This window comes from Gymnodraco acuticeps, unplaced genomic scaffold, assembly GCF_902827175.1.
Source record: "Gymnodraco acuticeps unplaced genomic scaffold, fGymAcu1.1, whole genome shotgun sequence".
Taxonomy (NCBI): Eukaryota; Metazoa; Chordata; class Actinopteri; order Perciformes; family Bathydraconidae; genus Gymnodraco; species Gymnodraco acuticeps.
In genome coordinates this window covers 2,847,231-2,874,498 of record NW_022991219.1, presented here as the reverse complement: position 1 = coordinate 2,874,498, position 27,268 = coordinate 2,847,231, and the positions used below count along the sequence as shown (strand labels likewise).

General features: G+C 40.8%; 2 protein-coding genes across 2 annotated transcripts; both read right to left on the bottom strand.

The window, feature by feature from the left end:
- Positions 1-1,107: 1,107 nt before the first annotated feature.
- syngr2b (synaptogyrin 2b) lies at positions 1,108-10,652 on the bottom strand. The gene is made up of 4 exons (XM_034239202.1): positions 10,388-10,652; positions 5,472-5,709; positions 3,269-3,405; positions 1,108-2,060 (listed from the first exon to the last, which is right to left on the bottom strand). The coding sequence occupies exons 1-4, from the start codon at positions 10,496-10,498 to the stop codon at positions 1,800-1,802; spliced, it is 747 nt and encodes a 248-aa protein (XP_034095093.1). The 5' UTR covers positions 10,499-10,652; the 3' UTR covers positions 1,108-1,799.
- A 926-nt stretch (positions 10,653-11,578) lies between these two features.
- Positions 11,579-27,188, bottom strand: LOC117561662 (Fc receptor-like protein 5). The gene is made up of 18 exons (XM_034239201.1): positions 27,079-27,188; positions 26,963-26,989; positions 26,499-26,780; positions 25,488-25,784; positions 25,112-25,384; positions 24,675-25,007; positions 17,224-17,250; positions 16,983-17,109; positions 16,718-16,893; positions 15,462-15,648; positions 15,014-15,120; positions 14,647-14,919; positions 14,250-14,555; positions 14,074-14,175; positions 13,957-13,984; positions 12,359-12,407; positions 12,163-12,228; positions 11,579-11,716 (listed from the first exon to the last, which is right to left on the bottom strand). The coding sequence occupies exons 1-18, from the start codon at positions 27,131-27,133 to the stop codon at positions 11,693-11,695; spliced, it is 2,739 nt and encodes a 912-aa protein (XP_034095092.1). The 5' UTR covers positions 27,134-27,188; the 3' UTR covers positions 11,579-11,692.
- Positions 27,189-27,268: the final 80 nt, after the last annotated feature.

Sequence of the window (27,268 nt, the reverse complement as noted above, 5' to 3'; positions counted from 1 at the left end):
TACTTTGATGTTCACGGTCAAATTTGACCGGTCCTGTTTTAACTGCTATTACATTAACACAAAAAACATGAATCATCACCAAATTTCATTTAACACCCTTTCAAACTGTAAATATTGTATCAGACTGCTGGTATACATGAAAAACTGCAGTAAATATACAAAGAACAGACACTGAACATGTATTGCGTGTGCCAGGTGTGATCCATGTGGGGGGATGGGCCCATAAGAGCGGGAAATGTGTCAAATTGTTCTGTGTGTTTGTGAGTGCCAGGTGTGATTCACATTGGGGGATGGGCACATAAGGGGGGGGGGGGCACATCTAGAGTGTGTGTGTGTTTGATCTGATCCGGATGGTTAATAATTCCTTTTCGGGAACACCATGGGTGTTACAAAGTTGACTAAATCATCCAAAATTCAATGAAAGTGGTGATCAGCAATTTTATATGTTCAAATGTCTACCGTGAAGGATATCACAAAGCCTTAATGCAATCGAATGTAAAACAAAAAAGTTATGATTGATGAAAGTAGTAAATCGGTCAGATTTGACCCGAAGACAACAGCAGTTAAGCAGTAAGGGCCGAAACAGCCAGAACCTGATCTAGAAAGTTCAGACATATCACTGAGGCAGAAAGCAACAAAGAGAAGCAGCGGTCTTTGAGTCCCACTACTGCAGGCTCAGGTGTTCATCTGTAAAGTAAGACGGTGTGTCCGCTGTAGTCGCTCTTCAGCAGTTTAGATTAAGGAGCCAGTAAACCGGAGATAAAACCTCAGTGTTAACAAACCTAAATGTCACGAGGTTCTTGGAGGAAGTGTGAAGAGGGAGCTTTGTTTCAAGAAGTTAATAAATTACTCTTCTTCAGGGTGAGAACATTCTCTGCAGATAATCCTGATCAATAAGAGCAGTTAAGTACGTTCTCCTCCCTCTTCTCTATCTTAATGTTTGCTACAAGTTCAAAGGGCAGCACTGACTATAAACGCCTCTGTAGTTCGGCACTTTTACCAACACTGATTTGTTTAAGAAATGGAAGGTTTTTTATGAATGTTCATGTACCTAAGAGTGGCCTTATACACACAGCTAGTTGAGATGAAGCACATAGATGGCAAAACTTTCTTTCAGATGTGTTTTTATGACCAAGAAACCTAACTGCTGATCGTTACAGAACCCACATTCAACAGAAAACGAAAACAGAAAGTGGACATTTGGCTTATACTGGTCTTTTTGCAACTGCACTCCCACAAAATCATTTGTCAATGTATTACACCCCACCCAACAGTTTAATAAAGGTCCTCAAGATAAATGTACTGAAGGGAAAGCATCCGCTAAACCAAATAAGAAAAGAAATCCAGGCACATACAACCATTAAAATGGCAGCTTTGCACGGTAGGATCTATGTACAAATGCACATAGTCAGGTTCCAACAGAGAGCTGGAGCCGTCACAGGTATTCTTCACAACATCACATGACCTTTGACCTCCTCTGTTCAATTGAACTACCTATCCTCTGCAGAATCAGCCTATTTGAGGTAAACAAAAGTTGCATCTTTGCACACAGGTCTAAAGTCAGCACTGATCTCAACGGTCAGCTGATTTCTTAAGATCTGACTTGAGACCCTTTGACGTAAACAGCAGCGTCTTTCATCTACACCTTGCAGTTGCACTGCTCAGGCTTTTAAGTCGAAAAACACTTAGAAAGATTGTTGAATCAAATGTCAAATCACATCAATATGATATAGCTCAGCCTGCGCAGTGTAGCTCCCATCAGTGAGCCGACAGAGGAAACGCCGCCTCGTCCCTTTCTCTCAGTAGCTGGGCGGCTGGTAGCCGGCGTCGGCTGGCGGCGGGGGGGTGGGGGTGAAGGGAGGCTGCGGCTGCATGTCAGGCACACTGCTGGGATAGGTTGAGTATGTGGTAGGGGTGTAGGTGGTGGGGTTGTAGGAGGTAGGGGCGTAGGTGGGAGGGTAGGCGGTGTGGTGATCCTGTGGAGGCTCTGTGTAGGTCGGGAGGGTCGATTCGTTCACGCCGCGCCGGAAACGGACCAGAGCAAAGTAGGTCAGGATTCCCTGCACAACGAAAACGTATTACAGTTAGTTTTTCCAGTACTTTCAATGATTCACGTTTTTATACAGCATTTCAGAGGATGTGCCGTAGTTTACTTTGGACTTATTTGACTGATGGACATATTCTTATCAACTTCTAACTGAACTGGTTTAGATTGGGGGTAGTAATCCATCACTATGACATATACTGCATTAAACTGTTACACATGGTTGGGTAGTAACTGATGCAATCGGGATGAAGGAAACAATAATGGGTAAATCATCAACTCGGATTACAATTAATGAATATTATGAACAATCAGTTCATCATAAGAGCTGGTTCAATAAAAACATTTGTTAATTAATGTTCATTTGTGGATGATGTTCTTTTTCATTTGCATTGAAAATGGCAGATGAACATTTAGAGTAAGAGCTCCTCTTGTATTACAAGAGCTAGTCTCCCATGTTGCATTTGATTAAAAAGCAGTAGCAACAAAAAGACAGGAACTGAATCCACGTGATCTAAAACAAACACAGTGCACCTGTAGTCTGTTCAAGTATTGTTTTCATAGGGTCATGTGATTTGACCTACTGACAATCCTGATAATGCAAAGTGCATTTTATTTGACTTGAAAATGAAATGAGATGTTTAAAAGAATATGTGTGGATCTAATTTGTTAATTAAAAGCTTTTGAACTATTCCAGATGTATTCAAATGAGATTAATCTTTTTGCAAACAATGGATTTAGTTTCTTATTACGTAAAAATAAATGAACTCCATTATCCGAGCCAAATGTGTGGTATTGAAGCCTCCTGAATGGTGCATTCAAGTGATGGTGGGACGCCTCAAACCCATGATTTGTCCAGAAGACAAACAAAAAGCAAATGTTGGGTGTTTGCTCTCAGCTCTTATAGTAATATCAAGTCAGTACAATAATACATTTACTTGTATGACACACATTTAATCAAAGTTTCTAGTGATAAAATGTTTGCTGTTTAGCAGCTGATTCAAGCGTAAAATGTCCAAAGTTCCCACCATAATTGAACACACCAACCACATACATTATGGGATTTCCTGTGATATCATGTGAGAATACTGACAGCCATAAATAAATACTGAACATTGATTACTGACCGTATGCAGGGTTCAAATCTATATTTCGGGAAATATGGTAATAAGCTTTCACTCAGACGAGAATACAAATATGAGCTGTTTTAGCATTCCCGCTCACCCAAGTGGCGATGGAGAAGAAGGAGAAGGCCACGGTGGCACGGGCGGCGTCCTCTGGGAGACCGCTGACGTCATGAGTTTTGGCCCACTGACTGGCCAGCAGGCAGAAACACACAAACCACAGGAAGCTCCACGCCCCTGCAAAGCATAGAAGGACACAGATGTACATTTACTCACTGCATGAAAAGACAACAAAAGTGTTCGGCTGAAAACCCTGATATGAGGAGTAAAATCCTGTGAAATACTAACAACAATGTCAAAAGAACACAAAGAGCTCTCTTGTTGCCATCTGCTCAATTCAACAAGATGTTTTCCAAACTACCACTTCTTTGTTTCCTCGAAGAATGGCTGACTGTGAACTGTGTCATGTACAGCTGATGAATGATTAACCTCATCCCAATCTGTGATGTCATCTGCCGCACACTCATCCTCTACTGCGTGCAGCGATGTATAATATACGTCTTGTTATGTCAGGAAAACAGACAGCAGCCTGTTGCATATTACGTTATTACTCAGGGGCTTTCTGTATAAATAAAACATTGACATAAAGTTGATCTGGAGATAAGGACAGAAGATGTGTAGACTTTTTGCAGCCCTGATATAAATTAAGAGCTTGTTCAACTATTTTGGAGCCAGGGTTTCAGAGCTGAGGGGAACACCAGCAGCGACGTGCAGTCAGGGGAGGCAGGGGAGGCAGAGCCTCACCTGTCATACTACAATGTAAAGGAAAAACAACTAAAGAAAAACTAAATAGTAATAATAATCAAATGTCTCCACTGATCTGTGTTGTAAGTGTGATTTATGTTTGATTCCAATCGCTTTTTATAGTCAAAATCAGCAAATTTGCCGAGCTCCGCTACAACTACATGGGAGCGATGAGGAGTGAGGCAGGGACGAGCTCTGCCTCACGTAAACCCACAGTAACTGGCTGGAGCGCGGGCACTAATTTAGCGCGGGCACTTATTTTGTGAGCGCGCTCAAGCCAGTTACTGTGGGGTGAGGTGAGGCACAGATGAGCTCTGCCTCACCTCAGAATGCGTCACCCCACAGAAACTGTCTGGAAAGCGGGCCCTACGCGCATGCCTGCACCATCTCACTGTATGTCACCAATGTAATGTTTGTAGATCCCTTTATTACATTTATCCTCGCCATCCATAGTCTCTAAATAACTTATTTCACGTATATATGATATTTAGGCTCGCTGGTCTCATCATACAACGGCAATGAAAAAAGCACCAGGGGAGGCAGCCATAACCTCTGCCGCACTGAAGGGGGCGCAAGTGAGCCCACAGGTTCTTGTTGCTACTGTTATTCTACGCAGAGACGGTATAGACGCGAATAACAAACTAGACTTTTTAAACTAGAGGAAGATAAGGAGGACTTTTACAAAAAAGTAATAGAGATTGTTGTCCAGAAGGAAAGCATGGACTTCATCTTCAAGTCAAGGTAAGACCACAATTGTAATGAAAATGGGATCTTACTAAGAAAGAACAATCCAATATTTAGATTTTGGGTATCCTTTTGTTGAACAGTCTGTTTAAAATGAATCGAAGCATCAGACTAAAAAAGCTTTTGAAAATAACCGAATATTTCGATTAAAGTCAAAATATAATATTTGTAAATCTGACTCTGAAAGAGTCAATGCCTCACCAGCCATGAACCTCACCGCACGTCACTGAACACCAGAGAAGATTGACATTTCTCTGTGGGACATCTATCTCAATCCATTAAAGGTGGGGTATGTAAGTTTGAGAAACCGGCTCGAGATACACTTTTTGTTATATTCCATGGAATGCTCTTAACATCCCGATAGCAATGAATATTTTAAGTGCTTTGACAAAAAATCCATAAAAAAAAGTCATCTGTGGAAGCAGTAGCGCTGTAAAAAGCACGACCAATCATCTGAGCCGGCCCGGCTAAAGTAACTGGATGGCCTACCTGCCTGTCAGCCTTCCATCTGTGCACAAACTTATCTCGTGCCCTCATTGGTCATGTGCGCGTTCGTGTGTGTTGGAGGAGGGGCTCTGTAAGGAAGTGGCAGATTTTTTCCTGCCGTTTCAAATTCTAGCGCACTCGAGCTGGTTTCTCCAAAATGACCTACCCCACCTTTAAGTGATTGTGTGATAGTAAAATAAAATATTGATTAGTGCATCTTTAAATCTCAAACAAACCAACTAAGAAATCACTTTGACTCTCCTGCTCACCTGAAAATCCCAGGTCGGCCATGACAGCGTATTTCCTTTCCTTTGCGTTGCTCATAAAAGGCATGTAAACGTCCAACACCAGGAAGGCCACACATGCCAGGAAGGCAATCACACCGATGCCGATAGCGTAATGACATGCCGAGTCATTCTGGTTGAAGAAGCACTTTGCTTCGGGACTGTGGGCAGTGTTGACATATCCCTCTGTTGTGATGGAGGCAAACACCACCAGGGCAAATATCTACATTGATAGGGAGAAAAGGAAAATGTGGCCTTTCATAATTTGCAAAGTCACACAATAGGAATTTCTCAGATTAACAGTAACATAGAACTGCTCAATGTGGTTTTGAGACTGATTTGCTTCCTTTTGGGGCAGCCATTAGTTTCACTTCATAAAAGCACCATGACAATCTACCAGCAGAGAACTAAAGTCTTACTGAAAAATCAGAATCACTGTGATATGAAAATGTTGTTGAGAGGGAGAGCATTTGGAAAACTCCAGTGGTGAATTCAAACAAAACCCCGACATCTGGTATTTGGATCTGCTTCCAAAAACGTTTTCAATCAGTAGCTTTGTGCCCTCTATGCAAATAATGTGTTCAGCTTTCATTGTATTACAGAGCTTCCTGTAAAGCAGTTTAAATATCAAATATACTAATAGTGAGTCCTCAACATTTATTTTCATGTGACAAAATAAGCAACATCCTCAGCCTACTGAAAGCCATCTCCACAGAAAACCATAAAATAATGTGTCATAACATTTAAAGAAAGTCCTGAAAGAACCTGTCCATTTCCTATTTAACAAATCAAAATCAGATCAGAATCAGAATACCTTTATTAGTCCCACAGAGGGGAAATGTGCGTCATTACACAAACAGGGATACAAATGTGTGTCATCATAAACAATCTCTTTAAATACTCTTCCGCTCATCGCGTGTTTACAAAGTGATGAGTACTATCTGCGGCCCGGTCCCTCTGAGCGTCCCGTGCTCTGTTGCTGTCTCCTCTGGTTACCCACCTAACCATGTGACCTACTTCTGAGTGCAGCTGCCTGCCATGTGACTGCAGAGATGCCACTAACAACACTCATAATGAGATCGGGCAGGAGGATAGAGAGCGACAGTTTGAACGGGTGGGAAGGAGGACAAGGTCAGATGAGAGAGCAGAAAGGAGAGAGAAAATGGGCCACAATCCTGCTGATAGGGTGAGACAAAAAGAACCGAAAAATTGCAGAAGACCGAGACAGTAGGGAAGTGAATGTAGTGGGGGGAGTTCCAAAACACAAGACAAAAGTGAGTGATCGTTAGTGGAGCAGACGGTGTTTCTGAACTGAACAGACAGATGGTTTGTGTGTCGAGTGACAGATGTTACAAGACATGTTAGCCTTATCCTTCTATATGTGTATAGAGGAAGCTTTGGGGGCTCACTGTGGGATGGAAAGATATAGGAGTTTAATGCAGATGGTAGTGCTGGGCGGTGTACCGTTTCATACCGAATACTGTATGATATTCATTTTTAATAAACCGTAATACTGTTGAAAAAGTGGCGATGGGCGCTCAAGCGGTGCGGCAATGAAAGGAGTCCCCTGGGGAGTTATTTCACTGCCGCACCACTGAAATGAAGGCTGTGGTACAGTGCCAAACGTAGTAGCAGTAGCATGACATGTGAAGCTGAATGTGAAGATGGACACTGAAGAAAATGAGACTGGAGATGGATATGACATACGAGGAGAGGAGCTTTGACTGTCGTCTGGACGTGACGTGGACCAAACAAACATTTATTGTGAATGTTGTCGAACTAAAGTTGTTGCCCAAGGAGGTAACACAAGTAATGTACTCCCACCACCTCAACAGAAAGCACTTATTGGAGTACGAAGAATGTATAAGGATATGATCTGCTTCAACGAGCACTACTGGTGAAATGCCTAAAGTAAAGTCGAGTCAAAAGACGCATTTGTTCGAGGGACCGCCTATGATAGGAAAAACGTATAAATACATTAACAGTCATTGAAAGTAAATAAATAATTACCATGATACCGTTATAATTTGGAAAAATACCGTGATATGAGTTTTTATACACACAGTATATACATTTATTTTAATTTTATTAAATGTATCCTTTAATTATGCAGGGTGAAATTGTGATGATTACCTTATGTAACATTGTTTGTTTTTCACCCCAAAAATGTAAACCAAAAAAAGATGTGCATTCTATCACTAATGCAGTTATAAATATTTGATTCTTCAACAACATTTAAGATAAAGTAATTTCAGGATAAATTGGTGCCATTTTAGAGTTTAAGAAGGATTTTGAACAGGATAATCATGAAATGTTCATATTGTCACAGAATTAACGTATATACTTGTAATACACTTTCTTTACAGAGTAATAATAGTAAGGCCATTCACACTTTAAATGACCAAGTGCCATTGTACCCAGAATTTGTAATTGTCCCAGGTGCAGAAGTGGTGCATCATGGGACCTGTAGGAAGTGCTACAAAGCGAACAATCCCCCTTGTGTCATAGGTGCTGTTTCGTGGAAGTGAGATTAGCTAGCCAATGTGAATTTGAGATGAGCTGGGCACAGCTGCACAAAGTATATGTGTGTGTGTGTGTGTGTGTGGTTGAGCAGTAGCACCACATATTCACCTCGATTAAAAGCGAGGGTCAAGGGGGGATAGAGGTGTCACCTTACCTGCACATTAGGCCCTGTTTACCAGTGACCGCCAGTGACACACACATCATCTCAAGCAACACACAGCAGCTGGTACAACCAGAGCACATTCTGTCCTCATCTACCACACTGGATTCTCTACAGTGTCTAGGTGACGCTGTGTGTTTTCTCATCCGTGAAATACTCTCACCCTGTAGGGCTGAACGATTAATCGATTTTAAATGATGCGATTATCAAATCGCAAAGCCTGCGATCTTTTTTAAAACTTTTTTCTTAACTCTTTTTTTTTTCTTTCTTGTGTGTCAGTCATCCACACCAATCAGAAGTGCTGTGCTCCACATGTACCAGCCATTGTTAACCAATCAGAAGTGGCCCATGATAGAAGGTGATAGACAGATTGATCCAATCACTTGCCAAGTATTTTTGAAAGTGCCTGCCTTTTCCAAATGGCTTCCAATGGAGCTCTCCTAGATGGTTTGGTGAAACAAAGCATCTGAGTCAGGTTAGTAATGCTCCATCACATGTTTTACATCTATCACAGGGTGAATCTTAAACTGAAGCTTGAAATTAAAGCAACCCAACGGAAGTTTAGTTCTTTCACTCGTAGCTCGGGGTGCTAGAGACGGGAGCACGTTGATACGACCTTCCTAGCTATATGGCGGCATTTTACAATAAACTTCCGTTGGGTCGCTTAAAAACAAATATCGCGAATCGCAATCGCAATATCTTTCAGAAAAATCGCAATTCGATTATTTCCCCAAATCGTGCAGCCCTATCACCCCGCATGCCTCACAAATAGTTTACGCTTCATGAACCAAGTAAATGAAAATCAAACCCAGTCTCTCAATAATCAAAGGCCGGAGTCAGAAAGGAGACGAGAGCACGTACAATAACACTCACTTTGAATGAGGACCAAAATCTTTACTTTCTTTTTGACCATGAAGTACAAGGACAGAAACAATCCTTCAATCTGCGTGCTCACAATCTCACGGGTTAAACGACAACAACTTATTTGATTGCATAACCTGTCTGGTCTGGTTACAATTCATTTTGGACTTTCCAGATCAGTTTCCTCATAAGAACAAAAATAAATCATCGCCACAAGATTTGCCTAGCAACAGGTGACCAGCAGCTAATATCTCCTTCCCCAAACTTTCCCTGCTACAAGAAAACCCCTTTAAGCAAATACATTATGACAACAACTATTGATATTTCGTATTTTACAAGTTTTGCCATGCTAAACATTGTAGTAGACAGTATATCTTTGTCTTTAGAACTTACAATGAATGTCAATGTAAACCTCCTTTTAGTAAACAGAGCTATAGTGTTATAGGCTGCATAAATCACAGACGGATTCAAGTTCATCACACATCCTAGATTTGAGTTTGTGTTGTGTTGTAAAGTGGTGTAAAGTAACTATGTGCATTTACTCAAGTATTGTTCTTAAGTCAAATGTTGTGGTACAATACTCGAGTATTTCAATATTTTTGCTACTTTGTACTTCTACTCCACTAAATGTATTTAATACCTTTAGTTACTTTACATATTTGGAGTAACTCTTAAATAAGACTTTAGTTCCACCTGGAGTAAATTCACAAGCTACCCTGCAGTATACAAAGTCATTAAAACTAGCTGCACCTTTACCAGCTTTGAGAACACTTTAATGATCAATCATTAAAATCAGAACGTATAATATATATAATTCTGAATACAACAATCTGCATAATGAGTACTTTTACTTTTGGTACTTTACGTATATTTTGATGCCAATACTTTTGTACTTTTATTTGAGTAACATGTTATTGTAGGACTTTTACTTGTAACAGAGTATTCCTACACTCTGGTACTTCTACTTTAACTTAAGTACAAGATCATCTGAGTACTCCAACCTCTGTCCTTTGGTACACACAGCTATAGTGTTACAGGCTGCAGAAATCACTGACAGATTCAAGTTAACATTTTAGATTTGAGATTGTGTTTTGCCTCTCTCAGTTTCCTGTCTTTTGTCCTCTGACAACAGCAGTGTTGACCTGCGCTGTCTCCAAGCTGCTGTCACACACCAGCTGCTGCAACATGAAGCCCCGCGGAGCCGCTGCACACAGTAGCCTGTTGTTCCGGCAAAAATAAATATGTTTTCAAACCGACCGACAGAGGGTTCTCACGCGCACCTGCTCGGATATATCTGCTGTCTCCTTTCAACCTTTGTACACACTCTGTTAAAACATAAATCCCTACGCCCACTCACCCAGCTGAGTATCCGCACGATGGTTTGAGGTTGTCGGATAAACTTGTAGAAGTCGAAGCCTCCTCCCGCGAGCGAAACCCCGTACGCAGTAGCACCGCCCGTGTCCTCCATGTGTCCCGTTCAGCCGCTCACCGTGTAGGTACACCTGTTTGACTGCACAGACTAGCAGTTTAACTCAATTTAACTTCTGCAGGGGCCAAGTTATTCTCAGCTCCTATCGTGCTGCTTCACGAAGACAAGTGCCACCCAGAGGAGCTGCGCACGCGGACGCGCTGTCAGGCTGCGCGAAGGAGAGGCGGAGTTTAGGAGCCAGGAAACTTCCGCCAATGTGATATCAACAAACAAATATTATGCAAGTCATTAGTTTTAGAAACTTACTCAGAAATATTGATTTTGTATTTATGATAGTTTTCTTTTTTGAATAGGCTAGGCCTATATTTACTTTTGAGATACTGAGTCCTTGTATTTCGAGAAAGGGTCTCAATTATTTGCGATAGGCCTACTACTGTGAAAGTAATTATTGACAAGATAATAAAATAATGTATTTATTAATTATTTTGAGATACTAATTATTAAAAAATAAAAAAAGGTTCCAGTTATATTAAAATATTGAGTCATTATATATTGAGATTCGAAATCATTATTTTTGAGATAGTTATTCTGCAGATACTATGTGATTATTTGGAAACGTTTTTTTGTTATTTTAGATACTAAGTTGTTCATTTAGATACTAGGTAATTATTTCGAAATTATAAGTCAATTTATAAACGTTCTTGTTGTTTTGAGATAGTAAGTCATTATTCTGAGATACTAAGTAGTGAAAAGCAGTGGCAGTAGACCAATTTTACTCTGGGGCCGTGATGGGGCCAATCATTTAATGGGGGGGCACATTTAATGCAGGAAGGAAATTTTCAAATGTTTCGTTTTTTTTTTTTAAAGATAGTAAGTCAAGTTTTCTTTGTTGCTTAATCATCATCTTGTGAAAGTTTGTAATTATAATTATTTATACTAATACGATCCTTTTTAATCACAAGGCTGTTATTGTGTTATTTTGATTTTAAAACATGTTTTTATTTTTCTCCTACTGACAGAAATGGGCTTCAATAGTGACTAGTATCCTTACATTACTTCCACAATACATTAGCAATTGATAAGTAATTTCTCATACTGAAAATAAACACAACAGCAAAGCATTATGAACCAATGTTTATTTAACCAGCACTCTGTTTATAACAGGTTGAACTCTCAGGGTCCATCAACTGGTTCATCCTCCAACGTCTTCTTCTCCTTCTCAATTTGGGGCCATTAATCTACAGAGGCTTCAGATTCCTGCGGGGGAAACAGACAGATGAGCAGATGAGGGTGTCTTTTTTCTTGTTTAAATAACCAGCTGATTTGGTTTGTAGGCATTTTGTTATTCAAGTGGTTGAGAGAAAACCAGACTGATGCAATTCCTCTTGTCTCTGTTTTCAGGCTGTTTAAGTAAGGAAATACCTGTAGAAGAAGTTGTTAATACAGCCTTGGCAAGAATTGCTGGCACAACAACCCAAAAAAAGGATGACGGACAGTATCTTTAGTACTATAGATTATATACTATCGTTTCAGATATGTAGAGAAAATGTTGCTAATATTATAGTCTTCTTCTAACCAGAGGCTCATGGCTGCAGCGATTTATTTTTTGTCGTTTCAAGAAACTGCATACCCTGTTGTACCAGTAGAATTACAATGAGCTAAAAGATTATTATGACATTTTATATAAATCATTTTGATCCCACCTGATCAAATTCAGCACCACTGGCTGTGTTCAATACATCAGTATCCTCATTGTACTCTGACAAATCCTGTTAGGGGAGAAGAGCTCTGTGTCATTATTTATCCAAATGAAAATACAATGTGCCATTATTAAACTGGCTCATGTGAGAGTGAATGATAGGGGAAAGTGAATACGATGAAACAGAAATACTGACTAACCAGCACGTCCTCATATGCAGTCATCATTCCCTCCATCTCAAAGCTCAACCTGAGAGGAGAAAGGTGGTAAAAGATGTCATACAGGTTAATACATTTGTAAAAGGTGCAGTGCCATAGCAGAAAGTAATGTGATATAAGCCTAACTACATAAGTTGCTGATGCTATCACTGAGGTCAGGGGAAAGTGGCAGTGTGTTTTTTTTTGGAATATAGACCTTTAAACAACCTGAGGACTAGTGTACACAGTTACACCTAAATTAAACATGATGATTTGTTGAGGACGCGATAAAAGAAAACATGATAACGTTTCTTTAGAGCTAAATAAATTGAGTATTTGTCTGCCAGCGTCATACCCTTGACATTTGGCATTCGCAGAATCATGTAGCAAAATAATATGAATATGAAAAGATACACTGAACAAACATATAAATGCAAGCAACACTTGCTCCCAGTTTTCATGAGCTAAAATCAAAGATCTAATACTTTTTCTATGTACACAAAAGGCCTATTTCTTTCAAATATTGTTCACAAATGTGTCTAAATATGTGATAGTGAGCACTTCTCCTTTGCAGAGAAATCCATCCACCCCACTGGTGTGGCATATCAAGATGCTGATCAGACAGCATGATTATTACACAGGTGTGCCTTAGGCTGGCCACAATAAAATGTGCACTTTTATCATTACTTTGCAGAAACTCTGCTTGAACATCAAAATGTAGGACATGTTTGCTTTTACTCCGGATATTCATAACTTTCCTAATTTTAGACATATTACCAATAATTCATCCAAATGTTCGCCTATACAGGAACGAATGGAGAAACCCTTCAGACTTGAAACATCTTCATGCAACTTCAACTGCTAACTACTCCTTCATACTTTCACTCAGAAACCTCATTCCAACTTTAAAATGTTACACATCTTTCTGACGTTGTTCATATTACAAAAGGATATTCTTTACGTTTTTGTTATTGTATCCCAAAATGTATTCCAAACTCACTGTTGATTCTGTGAGTCTTAACTGTGAACGAGAGGCTTTATTTGGAGCTATTACAAAACCAGTTGTTGTTCCTGTTGAAAGTTGTGTACCATGTTAACACACAGGATATCATTACACATCCGTCATTTCACATGTGTGAGCATAAACCCACAAAACCATAGATGAACCGGATTTAACATTATTGTTGATGTTTTGGACCCTTCTATGAAAGCTGTGGTTTTATGGCACCCAGCATGGAAACAGGGTGTGTTGTTTTTCTTCACATAGCATAGGCCATTGTTTCTTTTCAGTTGCTGATGGTTGATGAACTGACGACATGTTATTCTTTCCTGGAGAATAAGAAGCACAGTTCTCTCTTCACAACAGGAAGTGACAGCTTTATGTGAAATCGGGTCATCATTTTTCTTTTTGGACATGTCTGCTTTTTGTTGATAGTGACAACTTTGAGAGAGAAAGGAACAGGGAGGATAGAGGGGAATCTAACTCGAGCCACTGCAGTAACCACTCAGCCTTCATACATTTGGCGCAACACCTACCAGGTGAGCTACCAAAGCACTGAGTATTTTTCAAAGTGTAGGAATTGAACACAGAAAAAACTCACGGAGTCTTCTCTCCGTACTGCCTTCGCCCTGAAACAAGAGCAAAAAAAAACATGATCTCACAGAAGCAAAGACAAAGTTGCCACATTACCAGATAAAAACATGACTCAGACACTCACTGTATATCACTCCAATGCAGCAACCAATGGAGACCAGGACAACCAGGGCTGTGAAACATCCAAAGACAACTGCCACCACCAAGACAGGGAGACGATTTAGCACTGGAGGAGCAGGGAGAAGAAATAAACGTGCAGTTCTCACCTGTTACTCTAATCAATCAGTGTATGAACTATACCTTCTTTATCTATGTACAGCCTTTTGCTGCTTATGGTGGTGGCATTGTCAAAGCTGTCGGACACTTCACAATGGTACGTTCCAGTACTGCTCCTCCCAACAGACAGCAGGAGTCTGGACTCTCCTGGATCCTGGTTGACCACGTAGTAGAAGCTTCCTCGACCATGCAGGAGGGTTTTGTTGAGGAACCACTGGTACCGTGGAAAAGATCCCTTCGCTGCCTTGCAGTAGAACCTCAGGTCAATCACAGCATAGTTTTCTCCAATGTCATAGTCGTAATGCATCGTCACTGGCCCTCCAACCGGGACTGTTGGAGAACAGAGGCACCATGGATGAACATTAAAAGAAAGTAGTCAGTAACATAGTTTTGTGTCAGCAGTTTCAAAGAAATCACATACCCACTTCTAGGGGAATCCATTGACTGTACTCAATCCGGTCTCCATTGTTTGCCTGGCACTGGAGCCATCCCATTGGCCGGTCCAAGACCAATGGGAGCTTAAATGTGGCGTTTCTATCATCAACTGTCGTATTGGCAACCAATTCTGTCCTGTTGTATAGCGAAAAGGTGACAGGTGGAGATCCTTTTGCGGTCTGACAGGCGACCACGGCAGAATAGTTGTGGGAATCTTCCTTTAACACGGTGAAGGAGATGTCAGGGATTGACACGAGGTCTGAGGGAGTAAGATGGAGGAGAATGTTACCTTTCAAAGAGCAATATCATAGCTATATAGTTTGAACCTGAGAGATAATAAAAAAACAGCTAACCTTTGACTGTGATTACCACTTCAGAGCTGTTGCTGGAGAAGACATCTGTTTCGCTAAAGTGGTTGCTGGCAATACACATGTAGGAGCCACTGTCTTCAGATGTAGTTCTGAGGGTAACACAGAAATAATTTCAACAGATTTCCTTTTACTCGTTGAGTTATAAATGAGCAGCCTTTATGAAAAAGTATGGGAGATGGGAAATGAATCAGAGACCACAGGAAGTTGCTTAACCAAGTCGTATCTAACATTTTCATGATAACAGAACATACAGACAACTACCCAGAATCACCATTTCCATAGCGTAGCAAAAACATCACAACCAATAACCACTCTGTGCGGAACTAGTTTGATGTATGCACTAAACGCAGTCACTACACAGTACAGAATAGTTATCCAAATACCAAATAAATAGATAGCAGCTAGACAATCTCAATAGGAATACACTGACCTGTTGATCGAGAGATGGTTATCAACAACATAGCGGAGACGAGACGGAGAGACAAGCCGACCGTTCAGCAGCCATGTGTAGGAGACATGATTTCTAGCGTGGGGCTTACAGTAAAGATCCAGTGTCTTCCCCTCAAAAAACTCCTCTGGACCTGAACTGACAACAATCTCTGCCTCATTCACAGGTTCTGCAGGAAAGACAGAGCAAAAAAAAGGTAAACCCTAAATAATTCTTATTCCAGATATACAATAATATTTCTTAAATATAGTGTCTGAATGTATAGCTAGTTATACTGCTGCTCTAAGAATGTCAGGTAAAAGTCTCAATCGAAAATAATTTACAGTTAATTAATGAAACAATGATATGCTCTCATCTTACTCATTAGAGAATTCACCTTGTAGGTTAAATGCATGGAAGGACAACCTGCAGACTGCAGTTTCAGATGAAGATTGGAAAAAAGCTTGCACTGCTGCTTATATCAGGTCTATTAATATGCGACTGAAACTAATACAGTATAAATGGTTGTGCGAACAAATGTGAACCCGGTTGATTAAACCGATACAACAAAAATATACCATATACATGCACAAAATGCTCAGAATCAAGGGGAACATTAAGATGTTCTGGGAAGAGGTACAAGGTACAGTAGAGAAGATCATTTCAAAGCAGATTTGACTGATCCAACGTTTTTTCTGTTGAGTTTGTATCCAGAAAAGCATAAATATAGTAAACATGAGCGAACATTTATAGACCTCAGCTTGCTCTACACCAAAACCTGTATTGCATTGTTTTGGAAAAAGGCTCACAGCCAGAGCATCACTCATTGGTTGGGACGGATGCTGTCAGGCCTCCCATTGGAGAAGATATCTTATATTAAGGTCCAGACAGCATGTGTTTGAGAATGTATGGATGCCCTTCAATGATTATGTAAAGGATCTGAATTTTGTCTTTTCTTTTTATGCATAAGGTTTTCATATGATTGCCTTGTGTTATACGGATGAAGCAGAATTTTTTTTATGTCTCTTGTTTTTGTTCTTGCTTTTGTGTTATAAAAATTAAAATTAAAACATTGTGGGAAAAAAATAATGTCAGGTCAAAGTCTTAATTGGAAACAATTTACAATTAAAGTAAAGAAACAATTATAAGTACATACAGACAAAATGCCCAAGCTGAGACAAATAACGCTTTCTTAGGTTACTGTAACAGGGAAGCCATTTTGCAACACATGATATATTTCTGGTAATAAAGACACTCACCAAGGACCTTCAGGTACTGAGTGTAGCTGACAGTGGGCTCTATGTCAGAGTTGTTCTGAGCCTTGGCCACACACTCCAGGTTGCCCTCATGGTTAGGTTGAACTACAATGGGGAAGTTTGCAACCTCCCCATTCAGGGAGGTGTAAAAGCCCAACACCTTGCCACGGTCACCCTCCCTGGAAGATGTTGATATTTGTAAGGGATTTTCTATCAATACTTAATGAATGTTAATGCCATGGTTAGATATAATATGAACAAAACTCACTTAAATAACTGCAGCAGGATCGTTACATTCTTCGGATAGATTTCCAGTTTACAATGAAAATAGGCAATGCTTTTCACCAAAGCTACTGAAGGGCCCATAAGCTCTGGACGCCCCAGGACTGACTGACCTATCAAAATACAAGATACATTTGAAAGAATGCACAACCACTGTAAAGACTAAATAGAGTCACACATTTGCACTTGTAGTAACTGAGCATACAATAACAATACAACTGACTTACTGCTCTCCTTGCTACAGCAAAACAACCCTGTAGAGAGAGGGAAAACAAATGGTTTTGTAGTCGTATCATTTTAAGTGTAATGAAGAGCAGTGTATGGTGAGTAGCTTACCCAGTATGACCACAAAGAGGGAAGCAGACATTCTTGAAGAACACGTATTAGTTTGTACCTCAAAAATTATTACGCGTTGCTATTGCTAAGAGTTCTGACAGTTTGGAGGGTGAGTGAAAAAACACACACACACACACTTAGAAACATGTGCAAATAGCTGATAGTGCCACACGACACCCTCCTGCAGTACCATCCCTCGTACCATCAAAAGAGATAGTCAGTGGTGTTATATTTATATCAAAACAACATACGTCAGAGGCAATATGAAGAGTTAAAGGTGTTATCAACCATAATTGATTTTATTGCTTTGACTGAAAACAAAAAACAAACTTCACTTAAAATTAAATTTTTTATTTGTAAACACATGGCAGTATACAGTAATTGTGCTTTAAACATGATCTGTCACTCTTTTTAAATGAATGTTACACCTTTTTAGCCATTACTGTCACCATACCTGCAGAACAATATATAGCTACAGAAAAAACATTTAAAGAAAATACAAAATTAGCATGAAGGGATGACCAATTTAACAAGGGTGATATGATCCTCCTGTGTCATATTATGGTCTCTACGGTCTAAAACAGAGAGAGAAGAGAGTTATACATTGGACACACTGTGTCTTATGTATTAAAAACAAAAAAATCACTTTATTTCAGCATACAGAGATGGTCAATGCAGTTTTATTCGAAGAATCAAGAAGTAATTCAATATTGATTTACAGTGATTGTACCTTAATGCAATTTTTAAATACTTGTACTTTACATGAGTATTTCAATGTTATGCTACTTTGTATTTCTACTCCATTACAATTCAGAGGTAACTCGTGTTTCCTTTTACTCCACTACATTTATTGTTTACCTTTAGTTACTTTGCAGATTATGATTAATGATGTGAAATATGTTCAACACTTAAATCAGACTTTAGTTACACATGGAGTAAATTCACAAGCTACCCTGCAGTATACAAAGCTACCTTTACCAGCTGCGATAACACTTTAATTAATCAATAATTATAATCAAAACATATCATATATATTATTCTGAAATGAACCAATCTGCATAATGACTTCTTTTACTTTTGGTACTTTAAGTATATTTTGATGAAAACACTGTTCTACTTTTACTTAAGTAACATTTTTAATGCACAACTTTTACTTGTAACAGGGTATTCCTACACTCTGGTACTTTTACTCAAGTACAAACTCTGAGTACTTCTCCCACCTCTGTATAATTTAGAGTTTTTAAGGAGAAAATGGACCCGGGAGACCAACTGGAAGTTTAACATTTAAACACTTCGTCCATTTTTCCTATAAAAGCTATTAATCATATGTCAGGCATACATATTAAATGATAGAAAACTAAGAGATCTATTTAAAGTAAAGCAATACTGGACAATGTGTCATAATTAATTAATTTAAAATGATGTGTTTATGTGAGGTCTGTGTCAGAATGTACCTGATTCTGAACAACCAAGTCTCTGGACAAAGGTCCGTCCTGTTCGCTGGACGTGGATACAGAAAGAGGAAGTGTGTCAAAACTGGGAGAGAAGTCACAAACATTGTTGAACAGGTTAATACGAGTTATAGATCAATAAACCTTGTGAGGTCCATTAAGATAAAACGTACCCTATTATAGCAACTTGGTCATGATCTGTAAATAAATGAAGGGTGAAGACACAAAAACAATTAATATAAATTAACTTCGTATTTCCATGTAACTGATTTTTATTTCTCCCTCACACACACAAATACCTTGATTCTGGTCGACCATCTTGTATATGCAGCCCAGGGCAACTGCCAATGTCACAAAATGAAAGCAGCAGAACGCAATGGTGAGGATCTCAATGGTGTTCATGAAAACCTCTATGGAAGAGAAGGGACAAGGCCACTGAAGTATAACAAACTGCAGGGCAGCATGTAAGACATTTAAATACACAATATGGGATTTTTACTTGATGGTGTTTCAGTGGAAGATGTTGCTTCAGGCATGCAGTTGAGGATCCTGTCTGATCAAGAGTAAACAATTGTGATGTGGTACACTAACTAGTGCAGAAATCCCTCACAAAGAGGACATTTTACAAAGGCACGTGTGACATGTTAGAAAAAACATTTAGCAAGATTAGGTGTTTTGGCAATTTGGCAATCATAAAGTAAAGCAGTTCGCTTACATCACTGGCGTTAAGATTGACGAGATGAACTTGCTAAACACAGCAACGCATCAAGCAAGTGCAACAACAAAGGACATAGCAAGGCAGCTCATTTTACTTACGAGTTTAAAGAAACAAGACCATCTTGGCTTCTATCTCAAATCATTTTATCTCTCAAAGCTATTTCCAACAACTACAAGCCAGTAGGATATTTACTAACTCAAGTCACACAAGTAAAAAGTTACGCAAAAAGAGTCATACCACTGCGAACCATAAATATGCTAATTATGTAGCTGGAGCTAGCAGCTGGTTAGCTTAGCTTAACATAAAGACGGAGGCAAACAGCTAACCTGGCTATACCAAAGGTCATAAACTTCAGCTGCTGGCACAATATGTTATCTCGTTAGTTTAACCTGAACAAAGAATTAAAACGATTTCAATTCTTCTCTTCTCCACTTTTTGACGACCTCATAGTGACTCCACTATGTCACCTTGCCAAGGCAGACCAGGATAGCCGTTGTGATGAGCTATTTGTTTCCCCTTGTTTCCAGTCTTTATGCTGAGATAAGCTAATGGAATGCTGGAGGCATATTTACCAGACAAACATGAGGATGGTATCAATCCAATCATAATAAAGGGTCACACTTTACACCCCAAAATGTCAAACCATTTCTTGATTATACATTTTTTGGACACCAAGATTTTTCGAACACTGTCTAGATCAGGGGTGAGGAACCTCCGGCCCCCGGGACGTATACGGCCCGCGAGACCATTTGGTGTGGCCCTCGAGGTAATTTATAAACACACGCAAAAAATTAAAGAAATCTAGACCGCAAAATAATTAAACAAGTGAGTGCCTGTTTTTCCTGGCCAAGGTCAGGGTCCTTGAACACAACACAAGCCTAACGTGTCATCACCATGTTCACCTGGTATATGTGTCGTCTGACAGGGGTGTAGTTCGGGGAGCACCAGAACGCAGCTCCGCTCCGGCACTTCCAAAAATTGCAGTACCCATAAGGAGCCGAACACATGCCGCAGTTTTTGCGTGGCTGTGTCTTAGTTGTAAGCCCAGTGGCGATCTGTCATACTGATCACCTCTGACAAGTCCAGGATCTCCAGTAAAGGGGTTATAGCATGCGGGTTAAGTGATCATTATATGATATTCTGTACCCGCAAAAAGCTAAAACAAAGGGCCGGCTGTCACAAAACAGTCATATCTAGAGACCTCACAAACTACTCTAGCGAGGCCTTTAACCTAGAACTGGAGAGCCTGGACTGGTCAGATGAGCTCAGTGGTACACAAGTTGAAGAAACATGGCTTGGTTTCAAAAACAAATTATCTGCAATACTCAATGATTTGGCCCCCCTAAGAACAACCAGGGTAAAAAATCGCGCTGAGCCGTGGATGCACTCCGGCATACTGACCGCCATGAAAACCAGAGACAAAAAATGCTCTGAGTTTCATAAAAGTCAGTCAATGCTTTCCAAAAGCACGAGCAGTGAACTCCAGGCCCACGTGACTGAACTCAAAATTGAAAGAAACAGACTAAGAAATGACGTAAGCTCCATGATCAAAACTGCCAAAAAGAATTTCATCAATGTCAAAACTGAGGAAAACAAAAATAAACCCCGTGAACTTTGGAAATTACTCAATAACCAGCTTGGCTGCAGTAAAAAACTCAAAACGAGATTTTCTAACTTAAACATAAAGACCGATAACAGGCTCATCACAGACAAACTGGATGTGGCCAAGTACTTGAAATTTTTTTTCACAAACATAGCCACAACTCTTGTAAATAAATTACCCTCCCACTCAGGGCTTTTTGGAGTAGATCACATCATGACCTACTACAAAAACCTAGGGGTACGCAAAGATGATTTCAGTCTAGCAAGGGTAACGGCCCCTACACACGGCGGCGTGCGTTGCCGCTTCAACGCTTCTGCCCATTCACTTTGAATGGGGTGACGTCACGATTCGCCGAACTGCATTGTGGGAGCAAAGCGTAGCTTCTCTCGCGGTGCTCGCTGCAAAAGTAGAGCAATGTTCTACTTTTGCCGCCTCGACGGAGGCGTCAGCCAATCAAATCCCGCGTATGCAAATCTGACATTCCAAGCGCTAGCCAATCAAACCGCGTGTATGTTGGGAGAGCCAGACCGCAGTTATTTCCCATATGTTAAAAAATGGAGGAGAAAATTATCGTGGCGGTACTATATGACCAGTCCCTCTTTACATACAGGGATACAAACCGGAGGAGCCAGGCATGGGGGAAGGTGGCAGAGACAGAGGGTGAAACTGGTAGGTTTTCGCCTGTTTGGGGAGTTTATATCCAGTGTACTTCGTTTGAATGGACAGCTAGCAAGCATAGACAGTATATTTAGCCAGCATCGATGTAGCATGAATGCTTTGCTTTGTATGTCCGGGGCGGGACATTCATGTGATTGGTTGTTGGTCGCGTTGTTCGTAAAAAATCCCCAGGCTTCAGACACGCCCACCGCCAAGCGGTAACGCACGCCGCCGTGTGTAGGGGCCGTAACAACAGCAGAGGTACTCATTAAACTGAGCGCCCTCCAACCTAACAAGGCCACTGGCCACGACAATATCCCCTCCAAATTCCTCAGAGACACAGCAACCGCCATCTCACCAGTCATAGCTCACATAATTAACCTCTCCATAAAACAGGGAAAAGTACCCAAAGACTTCAAAATGGCAAGAGTAACCCCCCTGCACAAAAAGGGCAGCAAATTGGACCCAGGCAACTACCGCCCTGTTTCTATACTTACCTCCATCTCGAAAGTCATGGAAAAAATAGTATATGAACAGGTCGAAAAGTACCTCGCGGAAAAGAAACTAATCTATGAATTTCAATCTGGCTTTAGAACATCCCACTCCACTCCGCCTTCTTTATTTGAGCGACCACATCAAACAAGAGGTGGACGAGGGCAAGTACTGCGGCATGGTGATGCTGGACCTACAAAAGGCTTTCGACACTGTCAATCACCCCATTCTGATTGACAAGCTAAAAGCAATTGGTTTTGATAAACTATCGGTGAGCTGGATGCAATCCTACCTGGAGGGGAGAGAACAGATGGTGGAGGTAAACGGTACTCTGTCCCCCCCCCTCCCAGTGAGCTGTGGTGTTCCACAAGGAAGCATATTAGGTCCGTTACTGTTCCTAATTTATGTAAATGACATGTCATCAGCATGTGACTGCAACTTGTTCCTGTTCGCGGACGACTCAGCCCTGCTGGTCTCTGACAGGAACAGGTTGCAGGTTGAAAAAACCCTCAGCTCCGAGCTCGGCAGAATCTGCACCTGGCTCGCCGATAATAAATTATCATTACACCTGGGTAAAACAGAGTCCATTCTCTTCGGTTCGAAACATAATCTCAGCAAATCCGACGACTTCTCAGTTGCAGTGGGCGACATTATTGTCACAAGTAAGAAGGAAATTACATACCTAGGATCTATTCTTGAGGCAAACCTCTCCTGTGACAAAATGGCATCCAATGTAATAAAAAAGTCAATCAAAGAACTAGATTCCTATACCGGATCTCCTCTCTGGTAAACAAAAACACCCTGAAAACTCTGGCAGGAGCACTCATTCAAGGGTACTATGACTATGCTTGCCCGTCATGGTACCATAGCACCTCCAAGGCGCTAAAAATAAAACTTCAAACATCGCAAAATAAACTGGTCAGACTACTGCTTGACCTTTCATCTAGAACCCACCTCACCTCTGCCCACTTTGACAACCTAGGATGGCTTAGAGTAGACGACAGAGTACAGCTACTTGCAATGGGCCTGGTCTACAAGATCCACTACACCTCTATGGTACCCATGTACATGTCAAAATTCTTCCCAAAGGTCAAGGAATACCATGATCATAACACCAGAGGGAGCTCCACAAATCATGTGAAACCCAGATTTGGCACAAAAAAGGGGGAATACACGTTTCGCAATTATGCCACATCAAGGTGGAACGCTCTTCCCACAACTGTAAAGGAAAGTAAAACTATACTTACCTTCAAAACCTCTCTTAAAGAGCACCTTCGGGGGAGAGCATTGCAAAACTGGCCCCGGTAATGGTACAAATCTCAACCTGTCGTTCAATGGACAGCTTCCCCCCCCATCTATGTATATACTCGCATTTTAGACTCTGTTACTAACTGTATATCTGTAGACTTGGTATGTCTTAAATGTCCGGTTAGGATGTATTAGAACGAAATCTAAAATGAAAATTGTAAATAAGCAATCTGTATGTAAAAAAACCACCTGTATGTAAATTGTAAATAAGCCATCTGTATGTCAAATATGTCTTATATGTCTTAAATGACATGATGAATTGGAAATGGGGGACCCTGATGTAAACAAGACGAAAGTCTTTCTCTGGTCTGCATCCCCTTAACAATTGTATGTTTTGAGCTGTACTGTACTGTACCCAATATACAAGCTGTTAATACACTTTTCAATCAATCAATCAATCAATCATACAGTCAATAACTTTGTTGTTATTAGCATCTGGTTAGCTAGCTATGCTAACGAATATAAGAAGCTTTTTCTACAACCAGTGAGGTAAAGGCACATCTTTATATGATCATTATAGTTATAAAAAAATAAGAGAATAAATTAAACAGGTATAAAATACTATATGACAGTAAAACAAGTTGTTATTAATAAACAAGAATACAGTTTAAAAGGAGAGTGATTTGTAAAATATCCATAAAGAAAAAGAAAATCTGCTTACAGTTATGTTTCATATGGGTGTTGAGAGATGTATCCATAGATCTAATGTTGCTCTCAAAGTGCACCAGATTGATGCTTTTAACTTCAACATTTAAAAACAAATCTTCCCGGGGGAGCATGCAGAGGAGGTTAGGTCCCCCCCCCACTTAAATCATGTTCACATGGATAGGAAACTAAATACATTTGCACACATCTTGTGTCCATATCTTTCTGTTTTGGTGGTCATGCCACAACTGTGCACGTGCATGCATGCGTGAGTCATGGCAAGATATCTGGATTAAGAGGTTGCTTTTTCTTTGCACAACATGAAAGAAAGGTGAAATGAGTGGGCTGTGATTTTAGTATTTTTAAGCAGAGGTCAATAATTTGTACGGCCCTCGGAGGATGTTGAAAACATTGAAATGGCCCTTGAGAGGAAAAAGGTTCCCCACCCCTGGTCTAGATCAATTTTACCTGTGACTTGGATCTGCACGGCCTCACTCTCCACCCAGTGCCCCGAGTCATTGTAGCTGTCCCTGGCCCTGCAGCGGTAATACCCAGACTCCTCTGGTCCAACCTTAGTCAGGACGAGGATCCGTCTATGGTCAGTTAGGGCATATTGAGGCGGGTCGGGCTGAATATGGGAGTCCCTGTGAGTCTCAGGGGGGAGGACAGAGTCGTTCAAGAGCCAGGAGTATTCAGGGAAAGTTCCTCTGCTGACTCCACAGCTCAGCCTGGCAGCGGTCAGTTTGGAGTCAGCTCTGTAGAGATATTCTACCTCGACTTTCACATCACCTCCGACTGGGACTGGACAAGCAAGGGGAGGGAAACGACAGAAAGATTAAAAAGACCAAAAAGGGTAGGCAATCACAGAGAGACACATTTCTTTGACATGTCGGTGTAGCTCATACCCACTTCCAGAGTCAGAGGCTCACTCATCAGCTTCTGCACCTCAGTATTCACCCGACATCGAACAGTGCCCATGTCCAGCCCCGGCACCACAGCGACAGAGAACCACGCAGCAAGGGATTCAGTAGCTGTGACTGATCCCACTTCTTTGTCATCCAGTAGAAGAGAGATGTTGACCGGAGGACTCCCTCTTGTTGACCAGCAGGTCACGTTGCCACTGGGACTGGCTCCCAGATTTGAGATGGAGAAAGAGATCCTTGGTTTTGAAACATAGACTGGTGGAGAGGAGAAGATACAATACATGTTAGGCTGCAGTGAAACAAAACTAAACAGAATATCAAGCATGCATTATTGTAATATACTTTTGTTGATGTATACCTTTGACTGTCACTTTGACCTCAAAGCTGCTTGAGAACCTCCTGGTGTCCTGCACATTGGACCAAGCCATGCAAGAGTAGTACCCAGCATGCTCTGGAGTCACCTTCCCCATCACTAGCTTGTTCCCAGTGTGGTGAAAGAGAGGAGAGGTTGAAGAAGTTACTTCCTTTCTGTTGAAAAACCAGGTGTAGGAGAGGTGGGAGCCCTTTGTGGTGCTGCAGCTCAGTTCAATACAGGAGCCCTCGTAGGCGACTGGGGGATACGGTTCAGAGGTCACTCTGGTGTTTGATGCTGGAGCTGGAAGTTTGGGAATGATCGATGGTTGGGGAGGAGAGGAAAGGTTCAAGTTTTTAATTGATTTTTTCAGATAAAATAACCGTGATATTGAAGGATATTGAATAGTTTTGAACTGTATGCTGTATTTAAAATATTGGCACTGCTTTCCTTGCAGTCAGACAGCTATACCGTTTATGTTTCTGACAGGGAACTGAAGCCTTTATCTAAATCAGGTTACTGGACTGAGGAGGTAGAGCGGCCTGCACTATGTGGTTTGATCCCTGGCTCCTGTAGCCTACACGTTAAAGTGTACTTGGCCAAGATACTTAAACATAAATTGCTTGGGAGTTTGATAGATTGCTGGCTTGTCTTTTACTGTTCTAATGAAAATCTATTATCTCGCCCAAAGCGACCAGACTCCATTTAAAAAACCTGAAATTGAATTTACAGAACACAGGAATAGCCTGTCTATGGCTGCTCTGATTGGGTTGTGGTTTGACTTTGATCATTCCGAACAGGAAATACAAAATATATGTATGTATTTTTTGGTCTGCCTTTCTTTTGGGTGGCTGAAATAACTTCTGTCTCTTCCTCCAGATTTGTGGTGTGCCAACGGCCTTCTACAATATGCAATACACTGATTGTGGAAAAGTACTGCATACAACACAACTGCAAAACATCCAAACCCTCTCTCTAAAGCTCTAACAGGATATATAATCTCTGTCTATTACTCACTGACTACAGTCAGCTTGATGCTGTTGCTGACTGCTGTGCTTCCTCCTGTTGTCGCCCTGCAGCGGTACGACCCCTCTAATGCTACAGTAACCTTCAGGTAGAATGATGCAGGTTGTTCCCCTTTGAGATCAGCAACGGTGGCCATCAGGACTCCATCACCCCCCATCAGCTCGTATGTGACTGACAGAGAGGAATTAGGTGCAATGCAGCGTAAAGCCACCCTGGAGCCGAGGTAGGCCATGACTGGACCAGTCAGGACTGGGCGAATAGAGATCGACCCTCCTGGTAAAACAGGTAGTGTGGTTGAAAAGTACCCATTACAAGTTTTAAAGAGATTTTGAGCAGTTAAAGGCGGCACATTATTTGAATTAGCTATAAGATTAAAGAATAACATCAGAGAAGTCCTAAAGCAAAAATATTGTCCAGCTGAGCTCCACATCTGAAGGACGACTATACAAACTTACCTAACCTGATGAAGAAACTGGCCAGAGCTGAAATCAAAAAACACATTGCAGTAAGAATATTAATCCACTATAATATAAATATATTATACTATTTACAATAATTTAGACTAACTCACCCAAAATTGGCAGTAAGTTAGGAGTTTGTACTCTCTTCATAACAGTGCTCCGCATTTATCTTTGACATATGTTCAGTCTGCGTGTTTGCTTGCGTGTGTGTGTGTGGTGTGTGTAAAAGCTAGGGGTGTTACACATGTGTTGGAAGTAGATAACATAATAGGCTGCATGTTTGGCTCATTTTACAGAACA

Coding starts and splice junctions, on each gene's coding strand:
- syngr2b (XM_034239202.1), bottom strand. CDS start 10,498: ATGGAGGACACGGGCGGTGCTACTGCGTACGGGGTTTCGCTCGCGGGA. Junction 5,710..10,387: donor TCGTGCGGATACTCAGCTGG/GTGAGTGGGCGT, acceptor CTATCAATGTAG/ATATTTGCCCTGGTGGTGTT. Junction 3,406..5,471: donor GGCCGACCTGGGATTTTCAG/GTGAGCAGGAGA, acceptor TATGCTTTGCAG/GGGCGTGGAGCTTCCTGTGG.
- LOC117561662 (XM_034239201.1), bottom strand. CDS start 27,133: ATGCGGAGCACTGTTATGAAGAGAGTACAAACTCCTAACTTACTGCCA. Junction 25,785..26,498: donor CATCAAGCTGACTGTAGTCA/GTGAGTAATAGA, acceptor CCAAACTTCCAG/CTCCAGCATCAAACACCAGA. Junction 12,408..13,956: donor CAGTACGGAGAGAAGACTCC/GTGAGTTTTTTC, acceptor TTCTCCTCTCAG/GTTGAGCTTTGAGATGGAGG.